The 12,872-nt window shown below is 45.6% G+C and overlaps 1 protein-coding gene across 2 annotated transcripts in view; it reads left to right on the top strand.

The window, feature by feature from the left end:
- The window catches only part of LOC144690414 (uncharacterized), a 537,164-nt gene that overhangs the window by 477,001 nt on the left and 47,291 nt on the right, over positions 1-12,872 (top strand). For both annotated transcript variants that reach the window (XM_078557903.1, XM_078557904.1), the window contains 2 exons: positions 8,754-8,879; positions 10,106-10,237. In XM_078557903.1, coding sequence (XP_078414029.1) covers positions 8,754-8,879; positions 10,106-10,237 — 258 coding nt within the window. The remainder of the gene's footprint in view (positions 1-8,753; positions 8,880-10,105; positions 10,238-12,872) is intronic.

The following is a 12,872-nucleotide window of genomic DNA, read 5'->3' as shown; positions in this document are numbered from 1 at the left end:
AATCTCACAGATCAGATTTGCTCAATGTTGATTTTGGAAACGCTATTCATCAATGCCTCAAGAGCCTCAATGCTCTAATTAAAAAAAAGCCTTGGAAAATAGAAACTGCTCAGCACTATTCTTGGCAAAATCTAAACACCTGATTTGACACATGCAGCTTTTATGTTCTTACCCCAGATGTTTTTAACCTGAGTATCTGTCTGAATAAATGAACTCCATCATTGTATTTTTGCTTGTCCACACACCCAGATGGTGCTAGGCTGTGAGACATAACATCATCAGATAAATCATACAAAAACTACAGGACCTAATTTTTTGACCAAGCTCTTTTCAAACCATGGACTGCTGAGTTTGCCCTCATTAATGTTGGAAGACGGTGCCAGCGATAGACCCTAATTAGAATCAGTTGTCCTACATTATTTCACTGACTGATACACGACTTGTGTTGTTGGTGATGTTGGAGGAGATAACGACGCATGTCTTTATAACTTCACAGCAATGGGCAGAATAACTTGTGGAACTACTGGAGATTTCCCTTCACTAAAAGTTATCATTGAATTTTAGCCCAGAACTGAGCTAATAGGACTGATTCAGATTTTGAGTTTAAACTTCTTGATGTTCCGGTACAGTGGGTTCCTATTATAGTGCTAACTTTACCCAGTACCCCAAATAATCACTATAAATGTCTGATCAGTATATCAGAAGATAGCAATCTCTAAAGTGTAATACTGATCCCTTGATCCACACTATACGTTAAAAAATCATCAGGAATGTCCTTCTCAGATATTCAGGTAAACACAGAATGACCTTAACCAATACTTGATTATTCAAACTGGATCAGCATCCCTCTGGGCTGCTTCCCTAACCTGATAATGTGGAGGATGTAGGCCCACCAGAACAGCTGAGAGATTAGACAAGTGAAATTGAGGGGATTGACCAGTTGCATTCCTCTAATATCTAACAACACACTAGTGAGAAACATGAAGACCAGCAAACCTCTAGCCAGATACTAACACAATTGGGTCTGGTGTGTATGGAATGGACACATACACTTCTTCCTCTTCTTAGGCAATACGTTGGGATCGAGGATGACTTGCTTCCAGTCCAGCTTGATTGGTTCTGAGATGCCCGATAAGTCCAATGCACGATCCGCTGATGTGGGACAGGTGGTACTTGAAGGATTAGGTAGATGAATTGTTTGGAGGTTTGTGCCCTTTCTCCGACACTTCGGCTTTGCCTCTGCATTTTCCCAATGAAGCCTCTTGATGTGTTTGATGCTTTCCCAAATGAACCCTCTCCATTTTGGTCAGTCACAGGCCAGGGTCTCCCATGAGTCAGCAGGGATGCTTGCCCTCTTCAGGGGTGTTTTGAGGACGTCCCTAAAGCGTTTCCGCCACCCTCCTGGGAGTCTCCTGCGCGACTGAGTTCCGAGTAGAGCAGTTACTTGGAGAATCTAGCTTCAGGCATAAGAATGACATGTCCTGCCTAATGGAGCTTGTTTTGAGTGATTCATGCCTCAATGCTGGGCATGTTGGCTTGGAAGATGATGCTGCTGTTGGACCACCTTCACATGCACCATGGAATGAATGTTCAGCACAAAACATTATTTTCTTGAAGGTTAAATCCATTGAAATTTGGTGCAAATTAGGATCAGAATATTGTGCAGGTTGGGCGGATGCGTGCCTGACCCACTCAAGTGTAAAATGATGGGTGATGACGTCGGGCGAGCGTCCCGACATCAAAGCGATATTTCGGTTGGCGGGCGTGTGCGGAAGTCGGCAGCGCACCTGCCGACAATTAATAGGCCTATTAAGGCCATGAAAGTAACAATTGAATGAAATTTTTCACTGCTCGTCCAACCTTATGGTTGCCGGGTAAGTGTAAAGGCCAAGTGGCCTTTGGATTTTTTTAGGAAACCTCATCCATTGGTGGGATGAATGTTCCAACAGCAATTAAAAATTAAATAAAAATTTCTAAATTTCATTCATAACATGCCCCTGCTCATATCACAGAGTCACATGAGGGGACATGTTTTTTTAACATTTTAAAATTCTTTATTATTTTGTAAATCTTCAGCTCCCTAAGGCAATTCTGTGCCTCAGGGAGTTTTCAATGCGCACATTCGGGTGCATGTGCAAACTTGAGCGCTCGACCTCCTCCTGCTCCGACCCAGGCAGCACTGAGCGCTGCAGCGCACGTTTCACACTCGGGGGGCCTTAACTGGCTCGTCAACGTGAAGTTGCGGTCAGGGTCGCTTTGCAGCCACTCCCGATCACCCCCGTTGAGCTCGCCCACCCGACGAGGGCAAAACCCTGGCCTAGGTTTTTCTTCCCTCCTCCAAAATCACTTGATTGAAACTGGAAATATTTTGTTCCTAAAAATATTTAGGATTGGTTATCGGTCATTGCCTGTGTGCAGTGTGGCTTGCCATAGTCATGTAACCTCTTATGCCACCCTTGGCGTATAAAGGCTTGAGAGCAGAGGCCATTTCATCCACCACTTGGAACATGGTGCCTGGAGTGTGCAGCTACAAGTGAGTGAACTTTGATAGCTGTAGGAGAGCCAGCAGCTGGAAGAACGAGCAGAGAATAATTAAAACTTTAGTCTGCAACTTTGTACAGGACATTTGTCACTGGGTAAGTCAGTATGACTCTAAATATTTCAGTAACTGCTCCTATGGGGATGAAGGGAGATTTGCAAATAAAATGGACATCCTTCCAGTCTCAATGAGAAAACTATGAAATTGCCACAGAGTTAAACAAGAAACCTGAACAAATAAGAGTAGCAACTCTGTTATCAGTGCCGGGAAAGAGTGCTACAAGCAATATTGCATCCTAAACTTTACTGAGGAGCAGAAAGGTCAGTCTTCTGAAATTTTGAAAGCCTTAATGACCCATTTTAATGATTATGAGCTCTGTGTGCTCAGGAAAAGGTGGAGAACATTGATCGGTATGTGACTGCACTGAGGTGCTTAGCTGAATCTTGTGTGTTTGAGCAACTGAAGGATGATCTGATCAGATATAGGATTGTCTTAGAAACAAGAGATCCCGCCGTGAGAGCATGTCTGCTGAGAGAAGAGAAACTTACTCTCAAGAAAGCTATTGACATGTGCGGAAGCTCTGAAGTGGTCAATCATTGACTGCAGAGTGTTGATGGGAAAACTGGTGAGGCTTTGCACTATGCTGAGAGGCAGTTCAGGCCTTCCAAGCACAAGCCAATGGTGATAAGAAAGAACTATTTGCAGAAAAGCCAGCAGAAACATCAAGGCCGGAGTACTGGATGCAAATATTGCGGAGGTCACCACACAAAAGAAAAGGAAGCATGTCGAGCATGGGAAAAGCAGTGTTCTAACTGCAAGAAGCTGAATCACTTTGCACACAAATGTTTTGCTGGAAAGAAGAAAAGCCAGCTTATAAAGATGGTTGCTGGAGAGATGTCAGACGATGAGCCTGATGAATCACTTCACACCCTAGAGCAGGTTCGCACCCTCAAGTCAAATGAATCTGAAGCTGAATAAGAAGAAACTGCAACTGAAGATGACTGAAGGCAAGTACATAGGTTATGTACTGATGGCAAAAGGATTTCGCCCTGATCCTGATAAGGTGAGAACTGTGGCAGAATGCTGCAACCAACAGATGTGAAGGCAGTACAATGATTTGTTGAAGTTGTAAACTACCTAGCAAAGTTCTTGCCCAATTTGTCATCAGAGAGTGAATTCCTACACAGGCTAGCTGCAAAGGATGTTCAATGGTATTGGGGCACAGAACATGAAGCAGCTTTCACTCGCACCAACTAGTGATGACAATGCCAGCGCTGAGGTACTACTATCCTAACAATGAGGCCACCCTGCAGTGTGATGCCAGCGAGACAGGACTTGGAGCAACCCTCATGCAGCAAGGACAGCCAGTTGCGTTTGCATTCAGAGCATTAACGCAAACTGAATGATGCTACGCACAGATTGAGAAAGAATGCCTGGCTATTGTCTTTACGTGTGAGCATTTTAATCAGTATCTGTTTGGAACAAAGTGATGGTAGAGTCTGACCACAAGCCACTTCAAAACAACTTTTTCCAACCACTTCTACCTGTTCCAAAGTGTCTGCAAATGATGTTACTTCACTAACATGCTGTCAAGAGCTACACTCCCTTTTAATAAAGTTGATTATGCTAATACAGAGTGTGAAATCTTCCAGATTCAACAAGAAGCAACAGCACGACATGCTCTGGAAGTCATCAATCTGGCAGAGACATTGAATCTGACAGATAAGCATCTTGCTCAGATCAAGCAAACTACGCAACAAGATGCAACTCTCCAAGTACCGCAGGAAGTACTAATGAAAGGATGGCCTGAGACCATCAAGGACACACCTATTGCTATTAGAGAGTATTGGGCATACAGAGATGAAGTGATTGTACAAGATGCCATCTTGGGCAAAGGAGCTAGAGTCATCATCCCTAAGGAAATGAGAAAAAAGATGCTGAAGTGCATTCACAAATCATCAAGGAATTGAATCTAGTCTGAGGAAGGCAAGAGAGGAGCTCTATTGGCTAAACATGAGCAATAAGATCAAGGACATCAGCAGCCAGTGCAGTGCTTGTAATGAACATCAAGTTAAACAAGCTAAACAACCACTCATGACGCATGACATCCTGGACAGACCATGGATGAAGCTTGGAGTAGACCTCTTCACTCTTTGGAGCTCACTATCTCATCACCGTCAATTACTATTCAGACTACTGGGAGTTAGACAAGCTGACGTCAGTGACCACTAGTGAGATTGTAGAATGCCTGAAAGCACATTGCGGCCATTACGGCATTCCTGATATTGTGATGAATGACAATGGCCCTCAGGTCACGAGTGAAAAATTCAGGCGCTTCATAAGTGATTGCAAAATTCAGCACTGTACATCATCTCCACCTATCCCCAGTCAAATGGAAAGGTTGTGACAGCAGTGAAAATCGTCAAAGGGATCATCAAAAAATCAAGTAGATCCAGCACAGATGTGTATAAGGCAATCCTAGAGTGGAAAAACACACCTACTGAAGGTATGGAAAGTAATACAGTTCAGCGACTAATGTCATGCTGCACCCAAATTGTTCTTTCAATGGCTAAGAATAACTGATGCCAGAAGTAATAACAGAAGCGAGTGACAAAATCAAAGTGCAATGACAGAAAGCCAAATTTTACTTTGATAAAGCTTTCAAATCATTGCTAGAGCTGAGAATTGGAGATCCAGTCAGAGTGCAAACGTGTGGAGAAGTCACCTCGATAATATACAGTGAAAATGAACGACTAGATATAGTGTCATAACCGCAGACATATACGTGCAACTGAAGAAGCTGCTCCTTCACAGCAGACAGCTGATGAGGAAGATGTGAGTTCACCAACCGCACAAGGAACTGAACGACCATCAGTCCCAGAGTTCCCCAACAAAGGCAATGGATCAGCAGTGACAATTACCATAGCAGCAACACTCGCCACGGCAACAACATTGCCCAGAGAGACAAGATCACCCCAGGAATGAGCAGACACCAGGCACACAGCCAATAACAACCTACACACGTACCATTAGGAGACCTGAACGCTTTAAGGATTATGTGTGCAATGCATGTGTAGGGACAGGCAAAAGTGGGTCAGACTAGAATGAACAGTTTTCTGTACATGCATGATGATTTTCATTGTAGACCATGTGTGTGCCTGACTTGCAACTGCAAATGATAGTATACGCAGGTTTCTTTTTCCTTTTATGAAAAGGAGGATGTTTGGAGAAGTGCAAGTGTGCAATGTGGCTTGACATGGGCTTGCCATGGTCATGTAACCTCTGATGTCATCCTTGGTGTATAAAGGCTTGAGAGCAGAGGCTATTTCATCCACTACTTGGAACCGTCTTTACCTTATCAACTGGATAGCAGTGTCAGATAATATTAATAGGCCAACATCCATGTTAGATTATTCCAAAGAGTATGCCGGAATGGGGAAAAATATATTTACAGAAGGTAATTCTTTCGTGTCAGCCTCCTCCATTTGCAAACTATGTGAGGTTTACCTGCTGAACCTCCTGCTCTGGTATCCTCACCCTTCCCTATGTTACAACAGTGACTACTGTACTTGGTTATAAAGTGCCTTTACATTTCCTGAGGCTGTGAAAGGTGCTATATAAATGTAAATCTTTTCTTTTTAATAAAAGATGATAAAAGCCCAAGATCCTGGCAGGAGTCACGCAGATCAAAGGCCATCCCCTGCAAGGTCTTGAAATGCCTTTGTTGGCTCCTTTTTGTGTTTTCCCTTGTTTCCTTATGGTTGCAATGAACCTCCCAGCGGGTTTTTTTTGGACTGGTAATCTCAAACTTATTAAAGCACATTTTGACATGAAATCTATACTGAAGTACTCATTAAAGCCACAAGCACACACCTGTGAATTCATTTACATCAGTGCAGTTAAGTTACCTTTGAAGTTTCTTTGAGGTTTGGGCAAGACCATGGAAGCCCAGTGGTTCACCTGTTGTTTTCCCCTCCACATCTTTATGTCTACTAGGATGTCCACACATCAAGCTGGCAAATGGAACACTTCCCATTCAGGCATCCAGTGTTTGCATCAAACATCCCCAAGCTGCAGTCTGATCAGCATAAAGCCTCTTCTACTTTTTACCTCCTTGGCATCCTCAAGAATCTCCATGCCCCAGACTTTCAGAGGCTGGCACATCGGGGACAGTTTTGTGCTATGGGATCATGCCCACTTGGAACCAGATTTGAGGGTCATTTCAAATGGAACCTTTACACTCAGCCCAGGTACCTAAAGTGATGCTCAGCCAGTCTCCCTGGGATGGAATTAAATTCAGGACCCTTCAGTATATAAATCTTTTGTTTCTTGCCTGTTGTTCATAAGCTTTAGTGCATGATGCCTTAGGACGTAATGCTTTAGTCCAAGGTACTTTAGTATGCTTTCTTACTGTGTATAAAGGTATAGTATATGTTGCGTTTCAGGTTTGAAATTCTTTCAACCTTTAAAGCAGAACTGGAGAGACCAGAAAAGTACAGACTTTCACACCCAATCTTGTATAATGCAAGTTACAGAGTTACAAACTCGACATGCTTTACTGTCTTTCTAGAGCAGTGCTGTCCAATAAAAATAACTGAGGCATACTTTTAGCTATGTGCACTAATTTCAGGATAAAACACTATATACACAATACAGGTAAATGTCTCTGGTGTGCTTTTACAAACATCTACCACCACTCAGTGTGAAATTCTGCAGTCTTTAGCTTTCACCTAAGTTTGGAACCCTGGCATGAATTTATCAGTTGGGAAGATTTTAACTCACTACAACCCATTCACTTGCACAGGGGTAAAATTGGGCCCGACATTGGACTGCAGATTCTAGATCCATTCACAACCCCATTCTCCCTCCAGACCCACCCACACCTCTGCTCCCACTGCAGACCCATCCCTTCTTACACCCCTGCTCTCCCTGCAGACCCGCCCGCACCCCCACTCTCCCTCCAGACCCATCCCCATCCCTGCTCTCCCTCCAGACTCATTCCCATCCCTACATCCACTCTCCCTCCAGACTCATCCCCACCTCCACCCCCGCTGTCCATCTAGATGCACTCCCACCCCCATCTCCCTCCAGACCTACCCCTGCTCTCCAACCAGTCCTATCCCTACATACATCCCACCTCCAGCTTTGCCCTCTCCAGTATGTACCATCTACAAAATGCTTTGCAGCAACTCCCCAAGACCCTTTCAACAGCACCTTCTAAACCCGCAACCTCTACCACCTAGAAGGACGAGGGCAGCAGATGCATGGGAACACCACCACCTGCGATGTTCCCCTCCAAGCCACATCACATCCTGAGTTGGAACTATGTCACCATTCCTTCATTGTCGCTGGTTCAAAACCCTGGGACCCCCTTCCTAACAGCACTGTGGGTATACCTACAGCACATGGCCTGCAGCAGTTCAAGAAGGTGACTCACCTTCACCTTCTCAAGGACAATTAGGGATGGGCAATAAATGCTGGCCTAGCCAGCGATGCCCACATCCCATGAGTGAAAAAATAAAAAACACACCCCCACGCCAGCCAAACCCACCCCCACTCCTGCTCGCCCTCCAAAACCATCCCACCGCCTCCCCACCATGCTCTCCATCTAGGCCGCCCCCTTTTCTCTATCTAGAATTCAGATGGTTGCTCCTCACCCTTTGTGCTGTTGGAGCTGCTTGTACTTGGTTGGACTTTCCATTTCCTGCTGGTTTAGAGGGGTTATGCTGAATGGTCGACTGGATTATATTGTTGCTGGCATGTCCATGGTGTTGAAGTCTGTCCTTTTCATCTCTTATATACAATTATAGCAGATCATCAATAAGCAGGAACTAAGGAAGTAAAGCACACGTGGTTAAAAGCACTCAAATGCTCTGTTATTCCTCTGACCATTTTAGCAATAAATGCACAAAAAGTTAAAATTTACATGCATAGGCCCTGTGAATATGTGTATTAAGGCTACATGACCAACAATGGTCTCCAGTTCTCAATCTTATTTACTAATTAAAAGTGCAATTTAACCACATCCATATTCCCAATTAGCCATATGTGGCTACGGCTGACATATTAGACAACAGCATTTTAATGTAATAGCCATAAACGGATTCTAGACCTTTCCCAATAAGCCAGCTCAACTGAAAAATGCATTGACAGAAATCATTTGCATGGAACTAGGAGACCAAGAACTGATTCCACCCACCTTTCCTGATTGCAGAATGTGCCACCAACAAGTTTGGAGTGAACTGTCTGCAGACATGTAACTGCGGAGGAGCCCCGTGTGACAGTGTAACCGGACAATGCAGCTGCCCAGCTGGAAAAATGGGCCCTGGCTGCAAGAAAGGTGAGAGGGTAAAGGTCATGAGCAGCATTTCATTTCTGTGTTCCTCTCCGTTAACGTAGTCTGAACAGAATTATAGTTAAAAATAAATTTTGAAACAGTTGTAAATACTAGAAATGTTATTCCTTGCACGGACATAGCCCTGAATGGCACTGCCACTGTATAGAATTCCTTCCCCAAGGTTACTTCAGGAAATGTCATGTATACAGACCCCATCACTTACACTGTCCACACTTACAATGGGTAGCCACCTGTTGGGTAAATAGCGCTAACCATGTGTCATCGCCACAGGAGTCATTGGCAGAGGCGCCACTTATAGTGTAATGAGCACACTGGCTATTTTGGCTGTTTTACCCATTTAACAGGCTCTGCTGATTTCAGTTAGTCTCGTCTTTAAGTGGTTTCAGTCAGCTGCTTGCACCTGGTTCATTTCATTTAAAGAGAGCAATAAAGTACCAGCTGACACCAGCTCACCAATGAAGCTAATTTTGTCTCACTTCCCCTTTCTTCTGCATCTGTCATTCGTTCTGGATCGCCTGCAAACTTCTGCCCATACTGCATATTCCACTGCACTTAAATAACTTTTAAACCTTTCCGATCAGCAAAATTTGCCTGTTCTGTCCTGGTTCAGCATCAGCTAACAATTAAGAGAGGTTAAGTGGAGATTTCTTGTTTTTTATAAAATATGTTGGTTCACGTAACCTTTTTGGTTTGACCGCCCACTGAAGTTAATACCAGTGGGGCCACTATAAGCTTTGGGGACTGTAGTGCATCTTTGGTTTTAGTTTTTGAGTGGGTATATGGGTCGTTTGAGCGAACTCTGCACCGAAGTTCATAATCCACACCAACCATCCTGTGGTTGGCAAGGAAAAACCACCCTCACGGCTCACTCTCACTATGGTGAGGTACCAGAGGGTGCCTGGTACTTGTGGACCCAGAGCCCACAGCCTGAGCCAATCTGTCCTGAAGAGAAGAGGGGAAAGTTCAATTGGAAAGGCTCCCCAGTGCAGGCAGAGTCTTCAGACTTTAGGACATTCAAAACTGCTTTTTAGAAGTTATTAGGGCAATTGTTTAGGTTTACAGAATCGAGCTTGGAAATCCCTATTCCAAAAATAAGAATTAAAGTTATTTTTGTATGCATCTCAGTTGGTATTTAAGCGACGTTAACTTTGATCGCATCTTTTCCATTACCTTATGACCATTTGTGTTCTTCTGATTTCTCTATACAGAGTGCCAAGCGGGCCACTGGGGCCTTGCCTGCAAGGGGACCTGCCCCATCTGTGAGAATAATGGGACCTGCAATAAGAAGACTGGGCTGTGTACCTGTCCACCCGGATTCATGGGGAAACTGTGTCAGAACAGTAGGTATTCTGTCACATGTAGCTCGGTGAATCTCAAATATGCCCACCTGATTATCTAACTCTCTTCATCAAAAACTCTGGGTTAAGTGCTCCCCTAACACCCCCAGTGCAAATAAGACCCATTTGCCTCAACAGTCCAGCCTCCAATGCAAGGCAGTTCATTCAAGTTTGTGCTTATATTTCTTACCGTTTTTGTTTAACTCCATTGCCCTGGTTCCATCATCCTCAAAACCTTTGACTAACAAAAATCTATCAATCTCAATTTGAAATATTTAAATAGAAATATAAAAATAAAATATAAAATATGAGTACAAAAATAAAAAATATTTGAACAGAAACAATGTGCAAGGGTAAGGGGAAAAGGCAGGAGGATGGGATTAAGTCACCGTGCTCATTTGGAGAGCTGGTGCTGACACGACGGGCCGAATGGCCTTCTTCTGCGCCTTAACAATTCTATGATTCCGATTCTGTGAAATTTTCAATTGACTTCCAGCCTTTTGAGGGCGTTTCAGATTTCCTGTACCCAAACCTATGGCCTATGTTTGCCTGTGCATTTCTTGCTCCTGAATGTTTGGAAAGGCTTGTTCTTTAGTGCTGTTACCTCCTTGATCGGTAAATCCAACATCTCAACACCAAAAGCTTAGAAACTCTGGGAATTAATTGCCTGGAATTTCTCAAGAGTTCTCTGCTCCACTGCCACTTCACAGTCGACTAGTCAATGGACTCACGGGCGAAGATTGACCACTGAGGTGAGGTAACCATGGAACTGTATCTCAGCAAGATTTCTCACCTTTAGGAATTGGGGTGGGGCGGGGGTTTGCATCTCTGCAAGACCACGGGAAGTGAGGGAAAAGAAGGAACTCTAAAAGTTCTGATGTGACGTGTTAAACTATGGCTGGAATTTTGCGTCCTGTTGGCAGTGGGAGTCATGGCGAGCAGGGAGGGGGGCCGACAATACGGCGGGAAGGCCAAAAATCAGTTTCACGCCAGCGTGAAAGCACAGTGGGATCATCCGATCATGTCCACCATGGTGGAATGCCAATCCCGCTGGAGGCTAGCATGAACCCACCTTGCATCCCACTAATGGGATGCAACGTAAGGCCTGACCGGAATCGTCCTCCCATGTCAGATTTACCGTTACGTTGGCGGGAAAACACTCTGGCCCAGAACATACCTGGACAAGAGTGACGTGCAGAATTCGGGTCTTACAGTTAGAGCCTTGATCAGATCACAACATCTGAGGAGTAGAAGATGCTGGAGCCTTGTAGCTACTGGACCCTGGAAGAACACGTGCGTCACATGCTGGGTGGATTCTCATGGACATGGCTGTGCCCAAAGGTGTTCACAGAAGGTGAGAGGTTTCCATTGATGTCTGGGGTCTGCATCGGCACATCATGCTTTTGGCCATGGGCTACTATGAATGATCGACGAGGGTGGGGAGAGGAAGGTCCAGCTGTGAGTGGGAGAGGAAGATGTACTTGGGGGATGAGATTGGGATGGAGGGAAATGAAGGTGTCGGTGGGTGGTGAGCTTGGGGAATGTGGGGAATGAAGGTGTCAGGGAGGGTGAGGTTGCGGGGGGAATCGGTAAAGTCAGGAGGGGGAAGGAGAGAGTAATGGGGGAGAATGCGGCAACTGAGGATGTAGGTGTAAGAGGGAAGGTTAGTGTAAGGGTAGGAGTTCAGAGGGGGGAGGAAGGACTGGGGAGAGGAAGGAGTCCAGGGGGAGGAAGGAGCTTGGAGGGATGAAGGATTCCGGGGCGAGGGAGGAGTCCAGGGCAAAGAAGGAGTCTAGGGGGAGGAAGGAGCTTGGGGGGAGGAAGAAGTCCAGAGTGGGGAAGGAGTCTCGGGCAAGGAAGGAGTCCAGGGTGAGGAAGGAGCTCAGGGGGAGGAAGGAGTCCGGGGGTGGAGGGGAAGGAGCTCAGGGTGAGGAAGGAGTCCAGAAGGGAGGAAGGAGTCCTGGAGGAGAAAGGGGTCCAGAGTGGAGTCCAGGGGGGAGAAGGAGTCTGGGGGGGAGAAGGATTCTTGCGGGAGGAAGGTGTCTGGAGATAGGAAGGATTAAGCGTGGAGGAGGGAGAAAGGGGGGATTGTCCAGGTGAATGTGCAAGTGAGAGGCCTGTGGAGTCAATGACTGCCTCCTGGGCAGCAAACTGAAGGTGTGCTGTAGTAGGAGGGAATGGTTAGTATGAGAGGGGGCAAAGTGAGCTGGAAGGGTGGGAGGGTGAGGGTGCGTCGGTAGCGGTAGAAAGGATGGCAAGGGTGGTTGGTGGGGAGTTGGACGCAGACACGGACCCTGGGGTTGGGAAAGAGGAGGTTGGGCAGGTCAGTGTGGATGGGGGTGGGATTCTGAGGAAGGTAGGAAACGTGCACGTTCACCTGGACATCCTGGAAACACAAGGGTTCAGAATGGTAGGTGATGGTGGGGAGGTGGAAGGTGATGCTTGGGGGGTCAAAAATGATGGAGGAAATGACATTGGTGACCGTGGGAGGGGAAAGGACAGGAGAGCTGAGCAGAAACTTGACTATGGCCGTGTTTTCAAATGGAAAGTGAGCGGAGCCTCGCGTTAGACAGGCACAGGTGCTGCATGGGAGTGTGTTCAGTGGGTGAGCGGAGATGCAGGTCGGCTCAGATGGACA

The sequence above is a fragment of the Cetorhinus maximus genome, chromosome 15, assembly GCF_964194155.1.
Source record: "Cetorhinus maximus chromosome 15, sCetMax3.hap1.1, whole genome shotgun sequence".
NCBI lineage: Eukaryota > Metazoa > Chordata > Chondrichthyes > Lamniformes > Cetorhinidae > Cetorhinus > Cetorhinus maximus.
The sequence above is the reverse complement of the archived record's forward strand: the minus strand, read 5'-3'. Positions and strand labels throughout refer to the sequence as shown.